Genomic DNA, 24,374 nt, shown 5'->3' with positions numbered 1-24,374 from the left:
GTAGGCAAACTCCGCAGCGGCAAGAACTGATCCCAAGAACCCCTGAAATCCATAACGCAAGCACGAAGCATATCCTCCAATATCTGAATAGTGTGTTCGGACTGCGCGTCTGTCTAGGGGTGAAATTCTATACTCAACTCAACCCGCGTGCCCAACTCATATTGTACGGCCCTCTATAAGTGCGAGGTCAATTGCGTACCTCGATTAGAAATGACAGACACGGGCACGCCATGAAGACATATGATCTGGCAGATGTAGATCTCAACTAACCGCTCTGAAGAATAGGTAACTGCCACTGGAATGAAATGTGCCGACTTGGTCAACCTATCCACAATGAACCATACCGCGTCGAACTTCTTCTGAATCTGTGGGAGTCCAACAACAAAATCCATAGTAATACGCTCCCACTTCCACTCAGGAATCTCCAGGCTCTGATGCTCGTACTTTATTTGCTAACAATTTAGACAACGTGCTACATATGCAACTATATCCTTTTTCATCCTCCTCCACTAATAATGTTTCCGCAAGTCCTGATACATCTCGGCGGTACCCATATGAATAGAATATCGGGAACTGTAAGCCTTCTCAAGAATCAACTCATGAAGCCCATCCACATTGGGCACACAAATATGATCCTGCATCCATAAAACCCCATCATATCCAACAGTAACCTACTTGGCACCACCGTGCCGCACCGTGTCCTTAAGGACAATCAAATGGAGGTCATCATATTGACGCTCTCTGATGCGCTCATACAAGGAAGATCGAGCGATTGTGCAAGCTAGAACACGACTGGGCTACGAAATATCTAATTTCACGAACTGATTGGCCAAAGCCTGAACATCTACTGCAAGCGGCCTCTCACCAACTGGAATATACGAAAGGCTAACCATACTCACAACCTTTCTACTCAAGGCATCAGCCACCACATTGGTCCAAGATGATATAAATGGTGATATCATGGTCTTTCAACAGCTCCTACCACCTCATCTGCCTCAAGTTGAGATCCTTTTGCTTGAACAAGTATTGTCGGCTCCGATGATTTGTGAATATCTCACACGACACACTGTAAAGATAGTGCCTCTTCGGTGCATGAACAATGGCCGCCAACTCTAGATCATGAACATGGTAGTTCTTCTCATGAACCTTAAATTGTCGCGCCGCATATGCAATCAACCTGCTATCTTACATTAATATTTCACTGAGCCCAATACGAGATGCATAAAAATACACCGTGTAGGATCATAAACCTGTGGACAACACCAACACTGGTGTCGTAGTCAAAGCAGTCTTAAGCTTCTGAAATCTCAGCTCACACTCATCCGACCATCTGAATGGGGCACCCTTCTGGGTCAAGCTAGTCAATGGGGTTGATATGCATGAAACCCTTCCAGGAACCGACGATAATTACCCGCCAAACCCAGAAAACTCAGGATCTCTGTAGCTGAAGTAGGTTTAGGCCAGTTTTGGACTGCCTTAATCTTCTTAGGATCTATCTTTATGCCCGTTGTTGATACAACATGCCACAAAAGGCGACTGAGTCTAACCAAAACTCACACTTTGAAAACTTGACATATAACTGATTATCCCTCTGAGTCTAAAGTACAATCCGCAGATGTTGCTCAAGATCCTCTAGACTGCTGGAGTAGATCAAGATATCATCAATGAATACAATCACAAAAGAATCCAAATAGGGGTTGAACACCAGGTTCATCAAATCCATAAATGTTGTTGGGGCATTTATCAACCCAAATGACATCACTTCGAACTCATAATGCCCATACCGAGTCCGAAAAGCCGTCTTAAAGACATCTGATGTCCTAATCTTCAATTGATAGTAGCCAGACCTCAAATCAATCTTCAAAAACACCTTGTCACCCTGAAGCTGATCAAATAAGTCATCAATCTTCGGCAACAGATACTTGTTCTTGATAGTGACCTTGTTCAATTGCCGATAATCTATACACATCCTTATCGACCCATCTTTCTTCTTCACGAAAAAACATGCACACCCCAGGGCGAGACACTAGGTCTAATGAATCTTTTATCAAGCAAATCTTGCAACTGCTTCTTCCATTCCTTCAACTCCGATAGGGGCATTACGGTATAGTGGAATAGAAATGGGCTGAGTGTCCAGAGCCAAATCAATACAGAAATCAATATCTCTGTCGGGTGGCTTCCCCGGTAGATCTGCACGAAACACCTCTGGAAACTCACGCACAACAGGTACTGAATCTATGGAAGGAACCTCCGCACTCGAATCACAAAGATAGGCCAAATAGGCTAGACATCTCTTCTCGACCATACGTCGAGCCTTCACATAAGAAATAAACTTGTTGGTAGAATGGACAGGAGTGCCTATCCACTCTAATCGAGGCAACCTGACATGGCTAAGGTCACCGTCTTGGCGTGAAAATTCAATATAGCATGATAAGGTGACAACCAGTCCATACCCAAGATAACATCAAAATATACCAAATCAAGAAGTAAAAGATCTAAGCTAGTCTAAAAACTCCCAATAGTAATCATACACGAGCGATAAACACGATCTACAACAATAGAATCTCCCACCGGTGTGGACACATATACAGTAACACTCAAAGAATCACGAGGCATAACCAGATACGAAGCAAAATAGGATGACTCGTAGGAATAAATAGATCCCGGATCAAATAGAACTGAAGCATCTCTATGGCAAACTGGAACAATACATGTGATAACGGTGTCAGATGACTCGACCTCAGGCCTAGCTAGGAAAGCATAACATCGGGGCTAGGCCCTACCACTCTGAACTACATCTCTGGGACGACCTCTAGCTGGATGGCCTCCACCTCTAATGACCTGACCTCCACCTCTGACTGCCTGACCCCTACCTCCAATTAGCTGAGTGGGCGGTGGAGCAACCGGTGCTGGAACCATGGCACAAGAACTCTGTTGTGGCATGCTGCCCAACAATCTCGGATAGAACCTCTTGATGTGACCAGTACCTCCACAGTCAAAACACCTATCTTGTTATTGTGACTGCTGAAGCTGACCTGAACAGGCCGGATAACCATGGTGATAGCTCTGAATCGGAGGTGCACTAATAGGAGATGATGGTTCACTGTAGGCTGGCAGCCCAGAAAGAGGCACATAAGGACTACAACTCCTTGAAGCACTGAGTGAAATGGACTGGGAGGACGACCTCTACCAAAAGTACCCCTACCTCCAGATGAGGCACCACTGAAGCTACCGGAATGACGAGGACTCTTATCAGACACCGACCCCCTCTTCTGAGCACGAACCATCTCGATTCGTCTGGCAATATCTACGGCCTTCTGAAAAGTAATATCATCCCCGGTCTCCTTGGCCATCTGTAACCTGATAGTGAAAGTGAGCCCATCAATGAATCTAATGTAGCCTCCAGATGAACTTCTCTAGAAATAGCTGTGAAAACTGATCCCAGGTAAGTGCAGGCGACCTAGTTGGTCTAGTCAACATATAATCTCTCACCTCTTAGCGGAACCAGTCATCTGAAACACCGCAAATCTACCCCGTTGGTCTCAACTATACCCATGTTCCGCAACACCTCGTGGCAACGGTCCAGATAATCTTGTGGATCCTCAGAAGGTGCGCCGCTAAAATAAATAGGAAAGAGCTTGGTAAACTTATCCAACCTCAACAAAGCCTCAAAAGACATAGCGAGCCTATCACCGTCCTTTGCCGCAACAACCGACTAAACCACCCCAAATGGCGGGGCTGCTAGTGTCTGATACTGGGGAGCCACCTGCTCTGGGGTGTGAGTAGCGAGAGTCTGTACTCCTCTCCCAGCCCGAGAGATGGGTGGTGCCACCGGGAATATACCGGTCTGGGCCACACTCTCCATAAGGCCCACCAAATGGACTAGAGTGTCTTGAAGCACTCGAATGGCTATGAAGCACTGGAGTGAACCTGATTTGGTCCGACGGGTACAGTCAGAGCTGGAACCTCCTCCTTGTGATCAACCTGAGGCTCCATTACGGGTGCTGCTGCTCAAGCTCTAGGTTGAGCTCTGCCTCTGCCTCGGCCTCGGCCCCTAGTAGTAGCTGTCATAGGAGTTATGACTCTTGTTGCAGTGCGTGTTCTCGCCATCTGCGAGAGAATAAGAATAGAATGGTTAAATCATCAATAATAGAATAAAATCTCACGAAAGAGAAAAAAAGAAGTGAAATTTTTCCTAAACTCCATAGCCTCTGGAAGATAAGTACAGACGTCTCCGTATTGATCCTCGAGATCTACTAAGCTTGCTCGTAACTCGTGAGACCTAGGCAACCTAGTGCTCTGATACCAACTTGTGATGACCCAAAATTCCAACCCTCGGGACCGTGATGAAGCCTAACATTTCACTTGCTAGGCAAGCCAACGTTAGAACAATTTCTAGCCATTTTTAACAATTCAAATTAAATAATAATCAAGAACTAAAAAAACTGAAATAGAGTGAAAAAATCATACAACCGCAATATCTAAATACAATCCCAGAACTGGTGTCACAAGTGCACGACCGACTAGAATAATAAAAATAATAGTTTGAATGAAAGTACAACTGTCTGAAATGAAATAAAAAACTAGAATAAGGTAGAAGAGGACTTCAAGGCTGCGAACGTCGTGCAGTTGTACCTCAAGTCTCCGAACCGGCAATCAATCCGAGCAATCTATTGATCGCCGCTAGGACAGACTCCAAAATCTACACAAGAAGTGCAGAGTGTAGTATGAGTACAACCGACCCCATGTACTCTGTAAATGTCGAGCTTAACCTCGATGATGTAGTGACAAGGCTAAGGCGGGTCACTTATAATAACATGTACGTAATATAATAATAACAATAACAGAAAAGGAACAAGAGACAGTAAGGCAGTTAACATATGAAAATAAACTCAATCCTCGAAATCGATAAAACCAGAAACACCAATACTCAAAATCTCGTATAAAAGCACCGAAAGCTAACACAATACAATAATGAATACATAACAGACAATCTGTTGCGGCGTGCAACTCGATCCCACCATACAAACACAATCCTCCCTTATTTCACCATATCAATATCAAGAATAACATGTAAAAACCATTGTGACACGCAACCTAATCCTACCATATAATTAGAATCAATATCATAATCCTCCCTTATTTGACCATATCAAATCACATATAAAATCCGTTGAGGTGTACAACTCGATCCCACTATATCAATAACAATTCTCCCTTATTCCATCAATTGCGACATGCAACCCGATCCATAAACAAAATTAACAAATGTAATCAACTCAACAACTCAAATCAAAAGAATCTCTACTATTAAAGAATATGAAAGAAAAGCCATAAAGAAACCTTGTACCAAATCAAGGAATACTACAATTAACACAAAGTAACAAGACAAGCCAAAGATATGACAATTAAAGTGTATAAGTAAGGCAAGTAGTAATTAATAATGTAATTACGGAAGAACCAAACATTTCAATACAAGAATAATAAAACTAACAAGTTAAGGCATAGAAAGCAACTAAGACATATAACAGTTAAGGCACGGAATGAGATGATTAACGAAATATGGGAAAGCATGAAACAACTATTGTGACGGCGTATATACACTCGTCACCTCGTATATACGTCACTACACATGTAATTCAGATAGCACACAGCTCAAGGGTCCCTAATTCCCTCAAATCAGGGTTAGACCCAACACTTACCTCGCTCTACAAGCAAATCAAAGCTCAACCGGGGTCTTTCATCTAAATTCGCCTCCAAACCAATCGAATCTCACCAAAATTGACTCAATAACATCAAACAATGCTAGAAAAATCAATTACAATACATAAAGTTAAGATCTCTACACTTTCCCTAAAAAGTCAATAAAAGTCAACCTTGGGCTCGCTTGGTCAAAACCCGCGATTCAGACCAAAACCCGATTACCCATTCACCCCGAGCCCGGTTATATAATTAGTTTTGAAATCCGACCTAAATTCAAGGTCTAAATCCCAAATTTACAATAATTCCTAATTCTACCAAAATCCCTGATTTCTACTATGAAAATCCTAGATTTGATGTTGATATTATGAAATGCAATGGGTAATTTAAAAGAAATAGATTAAAGTCGCTTACCAATGAATTTAGGAAGAAAATCACCTATATGGTGTTTAGGTTGAGAGTTTGTGGAAAATGAGCTAAATCCTGCATTCTCATCTTTTTGTCGAGATGTAGATGTCACAAATGCGACAAATCCAACGCAAATGCAAAGGCACTCCCATCTCTGCTTTCATCGCAATTGCGAACTCTGGATATTCGCAAATGCGATCAAATCATCGCATTTGTGATCTCTACTGATCTTAGGCCCCATTCGCAATCGCGAATAAATTGTTCGCAATTGCGATCATGACATACTTAGCCTTATGTCGCAATTGCGAGACCTGTACACCATATCAAACCAACAACTTTCTAAGTTTTCAAATCACTCTGTAGCCTATCCAAAACATACCCGAGCCCTCGGGGGCTCTAAACTAAATATGCACACAAGTCCAAAAATATCATACGAACTCGCGCCATCAAACCACCAAAATAACATCTAGAACTACAAATCGTATACCAAGACGAATGAAATTTTCAAAGAAACTTAAGAACATACAAATATTCAATCGGACGTACGAATCACGTCAAATCAACTCTATTTTACATCAAATTTTGCAGACAAGTCATAAATACTGAAATGGACCTATATCAAGTTCCGGAACCATAATCTAAATCCGATAATAATAAAGTCAACCTACGGTCAAACTTAGGAATTCTTTAAACCTTTAAATTACTAGTTCTCAACAAATTATGTTAGATCAAGCTAGGGACCTCTGAATTCGATTCTGGGCATACGTCCAAGTACCAAATCACGATACGGACTCATCGGGACTGTCAAAATACTGATTCAGATTCGTTTACACAAAACATTAACTATAGTCAGCTCAAATGAGCTTTAAGGTATGATTTTACATTTTCATCAATTTTCTCGTAAAAACTTTATGAAAAAAAATATAGATTGCACACGCAAATTGAGAAAGGATAAATGGAGCTTTTCGAGGTCTCGGAACACGAAAATTAAAGGGTAAAACTACAAATGACCTATCGAGTCTTCACAACAGACCTTGAAGTCCCCTTCCATTCCCTACCTTTTACTATTTATCTCTTTCAAACAGTTGTATTTATTTCAGACTATGTTTGTACACTTATAGTTTCTCATGTACTCGTGACTCCGAATTTTCAGGAGTAGTTAGTATCACGTTGTTTATATTAGCACTGTGTTAGATTTGGAGTTTATTTCTCATTTATTGTCATTACTTGAGTTAATTGCTAAAAAATTGGTTAGTTTCTTTATTAACGTCGACTTGCCTAGCAAGTGGATGTTAGGCGCCATCACGGTCCCGAGGTTAGGAGTTCCTGGTCGTGATAAGTTGGTATGATAGCACTAGGTTGTTTAGGTCTCATGAGTCATGAGAAAGCTTAGTAGATTCTGGAGGATCGGTACGGAGACGTTTGTACTTATCTTCTAGAGGCTATGAAGTTTTAGGAAAACATTCACTTCATTCTTTCTCTATCGTGTTCTATATTTGATGTTTGAATTATTCCATTATTGTTCTCTCTCAGATCGTGAGAACACGCATAACATCTATAGTCGGGCAGGAGCCGGAGCTCCCTGTTATAGCCACTACTAGGGGTAGAGGTCGAGGTCGAGCCAAAGGCCGAGACAGAGGCAGGGCTCAGCCTAGAGCTCAAGCAGCAGCACCTACTGCGGAGCCTCAAATTGATCATGAGGAGTAGATCCCAGCTCAGATTGTACCAGTTGGACTCGCTCAAGTCCCGGAGGAATTTATAGTCACTCTCGTGCTTCAGGACGCTCTAGTCCATTTAGTGGGCCTTATAGATAGTGTGACCAATACCAGTGAATTTCCAGTATCACTAGTTGACTCTCAGGCTAGGGGAGGAGCACAGACTTCCACTACTCACACTCAGGAGCAGATGGATCCCATATATTAGACTCTAGTAGTCCAACCAGTTGGGGTAGTTCAGCTTATTATTGCTACACAGAGCGGGGAGAGGCCCTCAATGTCTTTAGAGGGATTGATGAGGTTGGATAAGTTTACCAAGCTCTTTCCTGTTCATTTTAGCGGTGCATCTTCTAAGGACCCACAAGATTACTTGGACCATTTCCATGAGGTGTTGCACAACATGGGTATTGTTGAGACCAATGGGGTCGACTTTGTAGTGTTCCATATGATTGGTTCTGCCAAGAGATGGTGGCAGGACTATGTGCTGACCATACCCGCTGGTTCACCTTCACTTACCCGGGATCAATTTTCGCAGCTATTTCTGAAGAAGTTTATTCCTTTCACTTTGAGAGAGGAGTACCACAGGCAGTTTGAGCGCCTTCAGTAGGGTAGTATAACTGTTACCCAGTATGAGACCCGATTTGTGGACCTATCTCACCATGCAGTTATCTTACTCCCTACTAAGAGGGAGAGAGTGAGCAGATTCATTGATGGACTTACTTTCAGTATTGGCTATAGATGGCCAAGGAGACTGATGATGATATTTCTTTCAGATGGCCGTAGAGATTGCTAGATGGATCAATATAGCTCGTGGTCAGGGTAGAAGGGCGGTATCTGAGAAGAGGCCTCATCATTCCGGTAGTTTCAGTGGTGCCTCTTCTGGAGGCACGGGTTTATTTGGTAGGGACTATCCTCCCAAGCTATTTCAGTCAGCGCTTTAGGCATCCCACAGTGCTTCGAGAAGTCCTGGTCCTTATGTGTCTAATCCTAAGCAGCAAACCTACAATGCACCATCAGCTTCTATTAATGTACCTCCGATCCAGAGTTATCATGATGGTTATCCAGGTCGACAAGGTCAGTTCAAGGGTCAGGCCTAGGTCACAGGGCGACATGCCACAACAAAGTTCTCGTTTCATGGCTCCGGCACCCGTTGCTTCACTGCCTGCTCAACCAACTAGAGGTGGGGGTCAGGCTGCCAGAGGTGGAGGACAGTTAGCTAGAGGTCATCCGAGAGGCGGAGGTCAGAGTGGTAAGGCCCAGCCCCATTTTTATGCATTTTTAGCTAGACCTGAGATCGAGTCATCTGACGCCGTCCTCACAGGTATTGTTCCAGTTTGCCATAGAGATGCTTCAATCCTATTTGATCTTGGATCTATTTATTCCTACATGTCATCCTATTTTGCTTCATATATGGTTATGCCTCGTGATTCTTTGAGTGCTCATGTATATATGTCCATGTCTGTGGGAGATTCTATTATTGTATATCATGTTTATCGCTCGTGTGTGGTTTCCATTGGGAGCCTTGAGACTAGTGTAGATCTCCTACGTCTTGATATGGCGGACTTTGATGTTATTTTGGGTATGGATTGGATGTTACCTTATCACGCTATATTGGATTATCACGCCAAGACGGTAACCTTATCCATGTCGGGGTTGCCTCTATTATAGTGGAGGGGGACTCCTATCCATTTTACTAGCAAGGTTATTTCTTATGTGAAGGCTCGGCGTATGGTCAAAAAGGGATGTCTAGCATATTTGGCCTATATCCGTGATCCTAGCACAGAGGTTCCTTCCATGGATTTAGTACTAGTTGTGTATGAGTTTCCAGAGGTGTTTCCTATAGATTTGACGGGGATGCCACCCGATAGAGATATCGACTTCTGTATTGACTTGGCTCTGAGCACTCAACCCATTTCTATTTTACCATACCGTATGGCCACACCTGAGTTGAAGGACAGAAGGAGCAATTGCAGGATTTGCTTGATAAAGATTCATTAGACCTAGTGTCTCGCCCTAGGGTGCACCAATGTTGTTCGTGAAGAATAAGGATGGTACGATGAGGATGTGTATTGATTATCGGCAGTCGAACAAAGTCATTATCAAAAATAAGTATTTGTTGCCGAGGATTGATGACTTAAGTGTTTTCAAAGATTGATTTAAGATTTGGCTATCATCAGTTGAAGATTATGGCATTAGATATCCTGAAGATAGCTTTTCGAACCCAGTATGGGCGTTATGAGTTCCTAGTGATGTCATTTGGTTTGACAAATGACACAACAACATTTATGGATTTGATTAATGAGGTATTTAAGACCTATTTGGATTATTTTGTGATCGTATTCATTGATGATATTTTGATCTACTCCCATAATCGAGGGGAGCATGAGCAACATCTTCGGATTGTACTTCATAATCTGAAAGATAATCAGTTATATGCTAAGTTTTCAAAGTATGAGTTTTGGTTAGACTCGGTTGCCTTTTGGGGGCATGTTGTATCTGGTGAGGGAATTAAAATGGATCCTAAGAAGTTTGAGGCAGTTCAAAACTGGCCTAGACCTACTTCAGCTATAGAGATTCAGAGCTTCCTAGGTTTGGCGGGTTATTATCGCCGGTTCGTGGAGGGGTTTTCATTCATCGCAGCCCCATTAACTAGATTGACCCAGAAAGGTGCCCCATTCAGGTGGTCTAATGAGTATGATTTGAGCTTTCAGAAGCTCAAGACTACTTTGACTACAGCCCCAGTATTGGCATTGCCTACAGGTTCAAGATCTTACACTGTATATTGTGATGCATCACATATTGGGCTTGGTGTAGTATTGATATGGGATGGTAGGGTGATTGCATACGCGTGTCTGCAGTTGAAGGTTTAGAGGCATTACCTCTACGATGTGTCATCTGTCTTGTGAGATATTTACACATCATCGGAGTCTACAGTATTTGTTTAAGCAAAAGTATCTCAACTTTGAGGCAACAAATGTGGTTAGAGCTATTAAAAGACTATGCTATTACCATTTTGTATCATCCCAGGAAGGCCAATATGGTGGCCGATGCCTTGAGTAGAAAGGTTGTGAGTATGGGTAACCTTGAATATATTCCAGTTGGTAAGAAACCGCTAGCATAAGATGTTCAGGCCTTGGCCAATCAGTTCGTGAGGGTAGATGTTTCGGAGCCTAGTCGGGTTCTTGCTTTCACGGTCTCTCAGACTTATTTTTATGAGCACATCAGAGAGCGTCAGTATAACGACCCCCATTTGCTTGTTCTTAAGGACACGATGCAGCACAATGATGCCAAGAATGTTTCTATTGGAGATAATGGGGTGTTGTGGATGTAGTGTCGGATTTGTGTGCCCAATGTGGATGGGCTTCGTGAGTTGATTCTTGAGGAGGCCCACAGTTCGCTGTATTACATTCATCCAAGTACAACCAAGATGTATCGGGATTTGAGGCAGCATTATTGGTGGAGAAGAATGAAGAAAGATATAGTTGTTGTATGTGGCTCGGTGTTTGAATTGTCAGCAGTTGAAGTACGAGCATCAGAGGCCTGGCGATTTGCTTCAGAGACTTGAGATTCTCGAGTGAAAGTGGGAGCGTATTACCATGGATTTCGTTGTTGGCTCCCACGGACTTTGAAGAAATTTGACGCATTATGGGTAATTATGGATAAGTTGACCAAGTCGGCGCATTTCATTCCGATGGCAGCTACTTATTTTTCAGAGCGACAAGCTTAGATCTATATCCGTGAGATTATTCGTCTTCACGGTGTACCGGTGTCCATTATTTCTGATCGGGGAAAGTAGTTTACATCGCACTTTTAGAGTTCCGTACAACGTGAGTTAGGCACACGAGTTGAGTTGAGTATATCATTTCACCCTTACACGGACGGGCAGTCCGAGCGCACCATTCATATATTTGAGGATATGTTTCACGCCTGTGTTAGGGATTTCAGGGGTTCTTGGGATCCATTTTTGCCACTTAAGGAGTTTTCCTACAATAACTACCAAGCGAGTATTCAGATGACTCCTTGTGAAGCCTTATATAAGGGGTGGTGTCGTTCTCCAGTTGGTTGGTTTGAGCCGGGAGAGGCTCGGTTATTGGGTACTGATTTGGTTTGGGATACCTTGGAAAAGGTCAAGATGATTTAGGATCGGCTTCATACATCACAGTCTAGGCAGCAGAGTTATGTCGATCGGAGAGTTCGTGATATTGCATTCATGGTTGGAGAGAGGGTTTTACTCCAGGTTTCACCCATGAAGGGTGTGATGAGGTTCGGAAAGAAGGGCAAGTTGAGCCATAGGTATATCAGACCATTTGAGATCCTTGAGACAGTTGGTGAGGTGGCCTACAAGCTTGCATTGCCACCTAGCTTATCAGCAGTTCACTCGATGTTCCATATTTCCATACTCCGAAAGTATCACGGTGATCCGTCCCATGTATTATATTTTAGTTCAGTCCAATTGGACAAGGATTTGACTTACAAGGAGGAGTTGATGGCCATTCAAGCACGACATGTCCAGAAGTTTAGGTCTAAGAGTTTTTCTTCTGTTAGAGTGCAGTGAAGAGGTCATCCAGTCGAGGCAGCTACGTGGGAGTCCGAGTCCGATATACGAAGTAGATACCCCCCCACCTTTTCACCAGTCCGGGTACCTTTCTATGTCCGTTCAAGGACAAAAGTTTGTTTTAGAGGTGGAGAATGTGTTGACCTAATATGTTAATTTGAGTTCTAGCCCTTATTTTCGCATTTCAAGACCTTGATAAGCTCCGTTTAGTATTTCTCGATTTGCGTGCACAACCCGTGTCTTTTTCTGGAAAGATTTAATGTGAAAATTTGAAAAAACATGAATTTTAGCTTTAAAATAATTAGCGTTGACTACGGTCAATATTTTATGTAAACGACCCCGGATTAGTATCTTGACGATCCGAGTGGGTCTGTATCGTGATTTTGGACTTGGGCATATGCCCAAAATTGAATTCGGAAGTCCCTAACTTGATTTGACTTGATTTGTTGAAAACTAATAATTTGAAGGTTTAAAGATATTGCTACCGGGTTCGGATTTAAGTTCGGGGAACTTGGTTCATTTTACTATTTAAAACTTGTCTGTAAAATTTGGTGCAAAACAGAGTTGATTTGATAAGATTCGGACGCTCGATTGTGAATTTGGAAGTTCTTGAGTTTCTTCAAAAATTTCATGCATTTTGATGTCCGGTTCTTATTTCTAGGTGTTTTTTTGATATTTTGATCGTGCGGGCGAGTTCGTATGATGTTATTACACTTGTGTGCATGCTTGGTTTGGAGTCCGATCGGCTCGGGTGAGTTGTGGATAGGCTATACACCATTTTGAACTTGAAAAGTGGTTGGTTTTGGTTGTTGTTGATGTCTAGTGCAATGTGCTTCGCGATCGCGGAGGGGAATCTGGGCTGGAGCGGAAATTGTTCTTTGCGAACGCGAGGAAATGGTCGTGAACACGAAGTACTTGGAGGATTACCCTTCGCGAACGCGTCCGTCCACTCGCAAATGCGTAGGGCTATGGGGTCTGGAAAAAGAGTTGTCTCATATTCTACGTGAACGCGAGCCTAGGCCCGCGAACGCGAAGGCCATGGGGGAGAGGCCATCGCGAATGCGAGTGCCAATTGGGCCTCTATGCTTCGCGATCGCGTTAGGTCTCGCAAAGAAGACATGACGCCGGTGATTTAAAATAGTCCAAAATCGGGATTCGTCCCATTTTTCACCATTTTCAAGTTTAAGCTCGACCTAGGGGCGATTTTGAAGAGGTTTTTCACCCCAACTTCATAGGTTAGTAGATTTTAAATTGTTTCCTTATATTTCCATAAATATCCATTGATTTTAACAAAAATCTATGCTTTTTCATGGTAGAAACTAGGATTTAGGTAGAAATTGGGGATTTTGAAAAATTGAGATTTAGAACTCAAATTGAGATCGAATTTCGAAACTAATCACATAACCTGACTCGGGGGTGAATGGGTAATTTTTTTTTGTCCAAATCTCGAATTTTGACCAAGCGAGTCCGGGGTTGACTTTTGATGACTTTTTCCAAAAATATTAAAGATCAAATTTATTTCACCCGTGGGTAGTTTCTAAAGCTTATTTTAAATTATTTGAACTATATTTGATTAGATTTGATTGGTTTGGAAGCTAATTCTTAAGAAAAAGTCGCGGTTGAGCACTGATTTGATTTTGGAGCGAGGTAAGTGTCGTGGTTAACCTTGACTTGAGGGATTAAGACGTGTTGGTCTATTTGCTACGTGTTTTATGTATGGGGACAACGTATATGTGAGGTGACGAGTATCTAAGCATTGTCATTGGGTTAAAGCATGCAGGTGGAAAGTTTTCTTTGTATTAAATCATTTTGTTAATCATGTTATCTTTGCTTAGGTTAGATTATTACTTCTTTAAATTATTTACTTCGTACTTATTGCTTATTTCAAAGATGTTATACATTTTGAAAGTTGAGTTTGATATTGTGACACCGTGTTTGAAGTGAAATTTGTTTCCTGCCTTGATTTTTATTATTCAGATTTGTATTGTTGCTTGATGAGGAATAGAGAGAGGCATGAAGGGTGTTGTCGTGTCTTCTTTGAATTCATTATCATTTATTGAGAGATTTGAGAATAAAATCACGAATGGTGATGCCGTACCAGTGAGTAAAAGCACGAAAAGTGATGTCGTACCATTATATTCATGATATTATATGGTGAGGACGAGAGTAAAAGCACGAAGGGTGATATCGTGCCATTCATTTTTATATCATTGCTTTATCTGATTTTTGATTTTGGTGATTTACTTGGTTGTATTGTTGATTAATTCGGAAGATGTTATTTCGGGATATCGTACTTGCTGTTTTTATGATATTCTCCCCTTTCGCATGTCCCCTCCCAGTTAATATTTTATCGTTCTTCATATTATTTTGTTGCTTTATATATATTTGTATAGGGTTCTTATGTAGGTGTCTTGTCATAGCCTCGTCACTACCTCATCGAGGTTAGGCTCGACACTTATGGAGTACATTGGGCCGGTTGTACTCATACTGTACTTCTGCACTTCTTATCCAGATACTGGTATCGGTCCCGGCGGTGCTTAAAGTGTGTCGGCTCAGATCACTTTCATGCGGAGACTCGAGATAAATCTGTTAGCGTTCGCATACCTTGAAGTCCCATTCCATTCCCTACTTTTACTGTTTATCTCTTTCGAACAATTGTATTTACTTCAGACTATGTTTGTTGACTTCTAGTTGCTCGAGACTCCGACTTTCTGGGAGTATTTAGTATCACGTTGTTTATCTTAGCACTGTGTTAGATTTGAAGTTTATTTCTCGTTTATTGTCATTACTTGAGTTAATTGCAAAAAAATGGTTAATTTCTTTATTAATGTCGACTTGCCTAACAAGTGGATGTTAGACATCATTACGGTTCCGAGGTTGGGAATTTCGGGTCCTGACACTCGGACCCATAAAAACGACCTAATAAATAATAGTCATCGCTTCGCCATGATTGTTCCTCATTTTTTGACATTTTAGGGTCATAAAATAGGAATTCAGGACGAATCCTTACATGTACTAATTAATACACACGAAAAAGTAAAAGTGGATATAATAAAAAATTAGTGTTATTCGAAAATCATGGCAAAGCAATGAGTATTGGTCATTAGGCCGTTTCTTATGGACCTATAAAATTTCAGGTCAATCAGAGTCCGCCAATGAAATTCTACAAAATCAGCATATACTAATACATACAAAAAAAAATAAATATAATCATAAATTTGTGTTGTATGATCACAAAACGCCGTGAAGTGATGGGTTGTTTTTCCCTCTCACAGGCTAAACTTAATTCATCTTTTCCTCTCTATTCGTCTCTCTCCTGCAATCTCCGAGACTCAATTCCAACTACACCATAGAGATCTTCATTCACCATATATTTGAGTTGTGGCAAAAAGTGGGCTTTCTTCACATTTTGATGCAAGGCTAGAGCTTTAAAGTTCGGATTATATTTTAATTGACTACCATACTGGAAGATTTAATACAATATGTGAAAAACGATATATATATATATATATATATATATATTAGGCGGGAAAATATGTACAACTGGTCACTCTTGTTAATACCTAGCTACACCTTTGAGGTTCTGAATATTAATAAAATGAGTGAAAATCATGAAATACAGGTACAAATTATAGCTAATATTAAAAAAATGGTAAATGTGTAGTAAAAAGTGATACTAATATTTAGTGAAATAATTAAAGTGCGCGATCTACTCAACCCCACCTAAATCCTGCTGTAAGAGTCCCATACAATGATATGCCCTTTGAAAGATTTGTTGTTATTCTTTCTCTTTGTTCCTTCTTTTTTGTGTTTTTTTCCTAGGACTTAGGAGTTTCCTGAAAAATAGGGTCTTGAATTTCATCTGTTTCTTGGTTTTTGTATCAATACTTAAACTCATTTTCTTCTTTATACCATTCTATTTGTAGAAATTCTCACACACACACACAGTGAGACACAAGCTTCAACGTGCATTTGAGCGTGCAAGATTGTGAAGATATGGTGTGAGTTCAGGTGATTCCATTAAAACTTTTCTTGAACTTAATTTGTTCTATTACGGTGAGTTGTTTTCTAATAATGTATTCAAAATTTTGAGTTTATAAATTTTGGATTTTAGAAAAGAAGCTTAGTAGAAGGGGAATCTTGAAGCAATGGTAAAGTTGTTTCTGTGTGATCTATTGATCACAAGTTCGAGCAGTGGAAGCAGCTACGAATGCTTGTATTAGGGTAGGTTGTTTACATCACACTCCTTGAGGTGCGGACCTTTTCCGAACCCTGTATGAATGCGAAATGCCTCATTCACCGGGCTGCCTTTAGAAAAGAAAGTACTTATTATTGGGTTAAAATAAATTAGTTTATATATATTTCGTGAATTTTTTCTTAATATGAATACATGGTTATTAGGTTTTGTAGAACACACAGCTTGTACTATAGCTCCGCCTCTGTACAGTGGAGTATTAGGTTTAGTCTTGGTTAGACCTTGAGTTTATCTTCCAAACATCAAGTCATTTGAAAGGTAATCAAAAATAATTACAAATAAGTAGAATTGATAATATGAAACAAGGTCAGTAACTTCATTATCAGGTTGAATTATATTATTAATGATGTAAAAATATCATATGGTATTCACTATTTAATGAGCCAATTAAAATTCAAATTCGCGCTTGGTAAAGGTCGTTAAGAAAAAAAAAATAGTTTCACTCACAAAACTCAAAATATAGACTTCTGCCTTAGAAGTTTCATTCTCTCTCCACAAAATATTATTCGTTTCCATTTTAATTTATGTGAACTTATTACTTTTTTAGTCTGTGCCAAAAAAAATGGTTTTTTTCATTATTTGAATACAATTTACGTTTATGCAATAATTTATAGCCATACAAAATATATATACTTTATTTTACACAACAAATTCAAAAATCTTCATTCTTTTCTTAAACTATATACACAATCAAATAAATTCATATAAATTGAAACGGAGAGAGCCGGTGTAACGTGCAGCTATCCACGATAACACATCCATCTCGTCATAAGTTCGGTAATTAGAAAATAAAGTTTAAAAGGTTTTAAAGTACTAATTAAAATAAAACTTTTTTGTTACTATTACTAATTAAGTGCGTAAAATTTTGTACGGAACACGTGAAACGAAAAATAAACTGTTGGACATGGAGAATAGTGGAATTAGCCCCATTTTGGAAAGCAATACGCACGTGAATAAGAGGATTACTACTTACTGCTTTTTGATGAAAAATTTATGATTTGTACATTTGTTTAGCGGGAAACAAAAAAACGATATCTCGGTGTACAAAACATTTCGTATTCATATAAAATTTAAAAAAATTATCGAATTCTAAGGATATAATGTAGATAGTGTATCCTAATATAAGGGTTAATGTTTATTTCTACTGCTCGAACTCGTAACCTATAAATCACACAAAAATAATTTTATCGTTATTCCAAAGCTCTCTTAATCATTTTTTTGTTTATTTAAGTCTGAACGGACAGAGTTAACCAATATCTTTATTAGATATAGTAGACATAGGATAAATAATCCCAAGGTGGCAAATTAATTCGGACACTACCATTTATTAAATTAAGATATAATTTGTCACATGTAAAAAATAATTAGTAGTAGTAGTAATTAATTAGTTATAAATTTCCGAAAAAGACCCATACAGTGACGTTTAAGTGACTCAGCTTCTATAATGCACCTTCCCCAAATACGTGTCAGTTAAGAATCTCAAAATACCAAAATTACCCTCAATTAATACACATATTTATACCTACACCAAGTCATTTTCCTAGTCAACTAAGGATACTTTTGTCATTATGTACAGAACTCCAAAACCTGTAAAGATTAGAAAACGAAAAAAGCTCATATTCATAAAGTATTGGAGAACCTTGATCCCAACCCCCCCCACCCCGCCTACCCCAAAAAACCCACTACCTACCCCCACCCCCAGTGAAGAAGTCCCATACCCTGCTACCCTTTTGAAGTTTTTCTTAATATTCTTTCTCTTTTTCATTATTTTTTTGTTGTTTTCCCCTAGGAATTTCCAGAAAAACAGGGTCTTGAAAATTGAAACTCTCTAATTTCTTGGTTTTTGAATAAAAACTTAGACACCCATATTAGAAAAATTAAATCTTTTTCGTCTTCTTTATCCTATTCTATCTGTAGAAAATTACACACACAGAAAAAAACTTCAGCAATCAGCATGCAATTGTGTGTGTGTGAGTTTTGTTGCTGTTAGTTTTTTCCAAGATCAGATTTTTATTTAACTTTTCTTGAAGATTCAGCTCTTTGCCAATTCTCGGGGTATTGGCTCAATTAGCTTATAAGGTGAATTCATTTAATCTTTTCTTGAAATTTTAATTCTTGTTCTTTCCCTGTTAACTTATATGGTGAATTCATTAGATCTTTATTGATTCTTTTTGGATTGCTATGGTCAAGTTAAGTGAATTCTTCTTTGGAATTTAAGACAATTGAGTTGTTAATAGTTGTTTGAGTTGAGGGTCTACCGGAAACAGCCAGGGATAAGTTGTGTGTACACATTACCCTTTCCAGACCCCACTTGTTAAATTAGTATGTTTTGTTGTTGTCGTTGTTGTTGTATACTTTGTCTAGCTTGGTTATTATTGGTTGGTTTATTTACTTTTCCAACTGTATTATAGATTTAAATTAAGGGTCAAAAGAATTATTTTTTTTTCCAACTTGTAAGTGCGGATGTAAAGATTAAATTTTTATCAATGGTTCAAATTTTTATGTTGGGAGAATTGTTTGTCTTGTCTTGTTAGAAGTGGGTATATATTTCACTAATTATTTATTGCTACTTGCTTATTTTCAGAAACTGGTGTTTTTGATAGGGAAGTTGTTGATAGGGAGGAATAAAGTTGCAGTCTTTCCTGTTTGGAATCAACATGAGGAAAGCTCTGCAGTCTGTGAGGCAAATTAGATCGGCTCTGTGGTATGGAAAAGATAATGTGCTTAGTAGTCTTGTAAGAAGACAGCATTTTTCGACTGATATAAGTCGAGGGTGTTTATGCAAATTGTCCTACAATGGTGGTATTATTAGACATAGTCAACCATATTACATGTCGTCAAGAGCCATGTTTGCCGATGTTGCTACAGCAACTAATGGAGGTATATGGTCTTATGAGGAGTTCTTTTTGTGTACTTTTTGTGAATATTTTAATCATATATTCTTAAAGTTGTCGGCTTTCGATTTGGTTGATTCAATTATAGTGGAGACCAGAGGAGGGCCTCTAGTGGAATATGAACGACGAATTGCTGAGGGTGAGCTCTTGGATGGAGATGCTTGCCAGGTAAGCAGCAACACTCTAGTCCTGCTTAACCAGTTCTGGATAGGCATTTGAATGCTTAGTTATATGCTTCAGTTAACATAAATTAAATATAAGCAGAAAAATTTGGGGGGGGGGGGGTTAGGGAAGGAAAGGAAGGGAGAGGTAATGCATATTCCTCCTTACTTCCTATGCTGGTTGGAAATTCCATATGGAAGAATGACTCTACTCCAAGCTTGAAATGAGTGGACTGGTGTAGGCTTAATCGTGGATGCAGACTCCCCCTGCTTATAGGTATGAGATCAATGACATAAATAAAAGAAAGGACCGATGCATTAGTGTGATCTCATGATCACAAATTAGCTCAATCTTATGTTGATGGCGCCTATTTCTTAGGGAAAAAGGCGTTACTTCCTCCTAACTCCTTCAAAAAGAATTGTAGTGTTTCTGGTTTTAAACTATGCGGGATGACACTTTCATATTGAGAAATTCTGTCCGGTGGCACTCGATCACAGAATCCATTGGAGATATTGAAGTGGTAATGTGGTAAACTCTGGAGAATTTCTTATATCCTAAAATCAGTACTTTACTATTAGTAATTGTAAATATGGTTGCCAAAAAATCTGATAATTGACGGGGCTTGAAACTATACATAACTCACTTTCAGTTATATCAGAATGAAGTTGATATGATGATTAGTAAAATTTGTTATGAAGGTTTATCTCATAATTTCTTGTTGAAAATAGATTCTGATGTTGATTATGTAGGTAGGCACATTGCAAGAACTCCAAAGACTTTATGATCAGCTCATCGAAAAAGCTGAAGACTGCCGGTTAGACAAATATGCCTCTTCTGATAAAGCCGGGAGGTACACACCTACAGAGTTTCCACCATTTGAATTGATGATTTGTAACTTGAAATTGGCAAAATGTACATTTGACTAGGAGCGTGATTGTTTCTGTTGCATTGTATTGATACATCACATCACTCTGGTAAATTTGCAGGAGTAGATGGTTATGGTCTCGTCTCATACCACAGTCGACATATGCCCCCGTCAAAGGATTATATCTTTATGGGGGAGTTGGGACAGGCAAAACTATGTTAATGGACCTGTTCTTCGACCAGTTGTAAGTGTCAAACTTATCTTACTGTTAGACGAGATGATTCATCTTGCCACATGCAGATATTTGTATCTGCATTTATACGAGAACCAAAAAAAATGTTTTATCTTAATCTATGGTTTTTATGTCAGGCCTGCCAGTTGGAGGAAAAAGAGAATCCATTTCCACGACTTCATGCTTAATGTTCACAGCCGATTACAGGTATGCACCTAATCTTTTTTGTTTAATTTCAATCCATTAATTATGCTGGGTCTGTGAAATGAGGATTTTTGATATCGTGCCATCTATTTAATTGCAGAAGCACAAGGGTGTGTCAGATCCCCTAGAAGTTGTGGCAGGAGAGATATCGGACGAGTCCATTTTGTTGTGTCTTGATGAATTCATGGTATGTCCGTATAGTATGGAACTCGGAACACTTTCTTTTTCCTTTCTATTCACTGTATTTTTAAGCTTCTACGAGAAGATTTTGGTTCCATGAAAGTTTTCTCTTGTTAATATAGGTGACTGATGTGGCTGATGCACTGATACTGAACCGCTTGTTTAGACAGTTATTCAACAACGGCGCTGTGAGTAATTCATTGTTCCGTACACTGTCTTTTAGTCCTATAACCCCTATGTAGGATTTCTATTGATCCTTCGTGGATACAAATGCAGATTCTTGTTGCTACTTCAAACCGTGCTCCCGATAACCTTTATGAAGGTGGACTGCAGAGGGATCTTTTCCTTCCTTTTATAGCTACTTTAAAGGTATTTCAAAAATGACATCCTTAATATGAAAATTGCTGCATTTCAATTAAAATGACCTGGGAAATTATATTGATGCAGGAAAGATGTGTAGCACGTGAAATTGGTTCAGCGGTGGACTACAGGAAGTTGACTTCGGTATAGTATTCAACTTTGTACAAGTTTATCTGGCAGTCATTTCTGCTGTTCTTGCTAATCTGTGCTCATGTTTTAATTTCATTTGCTATTTATTTGAACTGTAGGCTGAGCAAGGCTTCTATTTTATTGGAAAAGATCTGTCTAGCCTAATTAAAAAGCATTTCCAAATGCTAGTTGGGGATGCTCAACCGGTTCCACAAGAAGTGGAAGTTGTCATGGGAAGGAAATTACAGGTTTGTTGACTAAAGTTAGCCGTGCATTTGATTTGACGATGTAAAAAGGTCTTACGACTTACTGGACTTAAATTGTGTGTTTTGTCTCTAAGCTTAGGTTCCACTGGGTGCTAATGGATGTGCCTATTTTTCGTTTGAGGAACTCTGCGACCGGCCTCTTGGCGCAGCAGACTATTTTGGACTATGTAGTAAGTGATTTGTGGCTGTTTTTTGGTCTTGTCATTTCTTGTTTGTTTGCTTTAATTTAGCTTCCCTTTGCAATATATGCTTACGATTATGAGTTTGGAGTTTCGTGATAGCGCACTTCAGTGGAACACAATAATCATATCTCGAGGTTTTTTAACTGATCTTTTGTTTTTTGTGTAACCAGAAAACTTTCATACGCTGGCTCTAGAAGGCGTACCGATTTTTGGGCTTCACAATAAAACTGCAGCGTACCGTTTTGTGACCTTGGTCGATGTGAGTTCTCTTCTTCTTGATTAGTTTGATCACTTCTAAATTATATAATTTTAAGTAAGTGTAGTGTTTCGGGATCACATCTCACCTTTATGGATAAAAATAAGTGATTTTCCCCTATTTGATTTTCTTCTCAGGTAATTTATGAAAATAGAGCTAGACTTTTATGCACAGCCGAGGGGACTCCAGTTGAACTTTTCGAAAGGATTGTGACAATATCCGATGCCCAACACGTGGCACCTAGAACATCTTCAAGGTCAAGGAAGAACGACGACTTTGACCTTTGTGTGGATAACGAATTGGGTTTTGCAAAAGATCGTACCATTAGTAGGTAAATTGCTTCATCTTATTTTTTCAGCTAAATAAATAATTTTGCAAGTCAGAGTGCTTTTCTAATCTACCCACTTAATCCGACTTTACTGTTATAGTAGGCGAAGTTTTGCGACTTTACTGTAATAGTTGGGTAAAGTACAATTATCTAATAATAATGTTATAGTCAGTAAATCCTTGTGCCGAGGGTCTACTTGAAACAACCTCTCTACATTCAATGTAGGGGTAAGGTCTGCATACTATCTACCGTCCCCAGACCCCAGGGACTATATTGGGTTTGTTGTTGTTGTTGTTGTTGTTGTTGTAATGTTATAGTAGGTAATGTTCAATGACCATATGTGAAATTAACTTGTGGTTTCAGCTTTCGTTCGCAATCACTTGTTACTTTCTACTAAATTGTTCAATAGCCTGCAAAAATGTCAAATTTTCCCATTTAATGCAGGTTGACAGAGATAAACAGCAAAGAGTACTTACAACAACATGCCGAAATGTTGGCCAAGAAGCAGCTTCCAGCGGAAAATCGCGCAGAAAATGCAATGGAGGCATAATTGATAGGAATCCATACATTTTTCCCAACTCAGGGATTCATTCTTGCCTGTAAAATTGTGCAATAGCATATCATAAAAGTGAAGTTGATTAAGTTTTGAGTGGAAATGAGATGCACAAGTGTGATATATGGTAGTAGTTGTTTAGGTGGACTTGAGAAATAATCTTGATTATTTGTAATTACTTATCTGATTGAGCCAACATCTTGAAATAAGAATGGCTTCTCAAAAGCATTTCTTCTGTTGAAAAATACTAGTGTACTTGAATAATGTAGCTTTTATCTATCTATTCATTTTTATGTAAACCAAAAGGTACTACTTAGGGGTTAGCAAATTGGATTTGTTTCAAAATATTTGTTTTTTTTATTTATATATTTGATACTTTAGAAGGAAAAAAAGTGTTTAGTGGAGTATTAATTAAGTGAAGCATATAAGAAGAGAAAGGGTACTGTAGACAAATACTCTTATAATTAGGGTATTAAAGGTGTTGTGTAACGTAGATAAATGTTCTTATGATTAGGGAATTAACAGCTAATTTAGATGGTTCTTACGTATTATTTCATAATGTATCGTATTATATTATAGTATTGTATTGTTTTGATGTGACCTTTGGATAGATTGTATTATTTGTTGTTATTTCATGAACACACCAGCAATAAAAAGAATAAACTTGTAAATATTACAACGAAAAAGTAGGGTATGAATTAGAATTATTATATAAAAAGATAGGATAAATGATAAAAAATAATTATTTAATAATAAGGAAGAGTAAGATGAGAGAAAAAAATAAGGTAACGACGCAACCACACCATAACGGTTGTTACATAACGACGAATTTAACGATACGATAGAATAAAATTTAAGTAACAATCAAAACTAAGTAAGTAGATAAGTTCCCTCATGCTACTCTCTCGCGTACAAACACAACCCCTCCTAATTAGGAGTTAGGAAACCTACTAAGTATTGATTTTGTTATTGCTAATGTTAACTCCATAAATGGTCTAGTTAGCCATAAAGTTTTAGGTAACGGTTTAATTTATCGTAAAAGAAAGGTACTAGGCACCCTTTTAAAAACCTTAATAACAGTTTATAAAGCTGTCTTCTTTCCACTTATTTCCTAGTTTAGAGATTTTTTA

General features: G+C 39.1%; 2 protein-coding genes across 3 annotated transcripts; both read left to right on the top strand.

Annotated features, from left to right (window-relative positions):
* The first annotated feature begins 8,876 nt into the window (after positions 1–8,876).
* Positions 8,877–9,821, top strand: LOC138901003 (uncharacterized). Its single transcript, XM_070188729.1, has 2 exons — positions 8,877–9,455; positions 9,543–9,821. Exons 1-2 carry the CDS (start codon positions 8,877–8,879, stop codon positions 9,819–9,821), a joined length of 858 nt encoding a protein of 285 aa, XP_070044830.1.
* An 8,556-nt stretch (positions 9,822–18,377) lies between these two features.
* On the top strand, positions 18,378–23,549 carry LOC104098520 (uncharacterized). Of its 2 annotated transcripts, none has more exons than XM_009605269.4 (15): positions 18,378–18,712; positions 19,218–19,513; positions 19,616–19,695; positions 20,439–20,539; positions 20,676–20,798; positions 20,924–20,993; positions 21,091–21,177; positions 21,293–21,358; positions 21,447–21,539; positions 21,618–21,674; positions 21,779–21,907; positions 22,005–22,095; positions 22,278–22,366; positions 22,501–22,694; positions 23,136–23,549. In XM_009605269.4, the coding sequence occupies exons 2-15, from the start codon at positions 19,291–19,293 to the stop codon at positions 23,239–23,241; spliced, it is 1,509 nt and encodes a 502-aa protein (XP_009603564.1). In that variant the 5' UTR covers positions 18,378–18,712; positions 19,218–19,290; the 3' UTR covers positions 23,242–23,549. The 2 variants fall into 2 exon arrangements, with proteins under 2 accessions (XP_009603564.1, XP_009603565.1); XM_009605270.4 differs by having other exon boundaries at positions 18,397–18,712; positions 19,237–19,513.
* Positions 23,550–24,374: the final 825 nt, after the last annotated feature.

This window comes from Nicotiana tomentosiformis, chromosome 11 (assembly GCF_000390325.3).
Source record: "Nicotiana tomentosiformis chromosome 11, ASM39032v3, whole genome shotgun sequence".
Lineage (NCBI taxonomy): Eukaryota > Viridiplantae > Streptophyta > Magnoliopsida > Solanales > Solanaceae > Nicotiana > Nicotiana tomentosiformis.
Note: the sequence above shows the minus strand (reverse complement) of the source record. Positions and strands in the feature narration are given on the sequence as shown.

What these genes read in the sequence shown, in the direction of transcription:
- LOC138901003 (XM_070188729.1), top strand. Translation starts at nt 8,877, where the DNA reads ATGGTTATCCAGGTCGACAAGGTCAGTTCAAGGGTCAGGCCTAGGTCA. An exon ending in TGGATTATCACGCCAAGACG is followed by an intron (nt 9,456 to 9,542) that starts GTAACCTTATCC and finishes TCTTATGTGAAG; the next exon opens with GCTCGGCGTATGGTCAAAAA.
- LOC104098520 (XM_009605269.4), top strand. Translation starts at nt 19,291, where the DNA reads ATGAGGAAAGCTCTGCAGTCTGTGAGGCAAATTAGATCGGCTCTGTGG. An exon ending in TGGATGGAGATGCTTGCCAG is followed by an intron (nt 19,696 to 20,438) that starts GTAAGCAGCAAC and finishes TTGATTATGTAG; the next exon opens with GTAGGCACATTGCAAGAACT. An exon ending in TCTTCTGATAAAGCCGGGAG is followed by an intron (nt 20,540 to 20,675) that starts GTACACACCTAC and finishes GTAAATTTGCAG; the next exon opens with GAGTAGATGGTTATGGTCTC.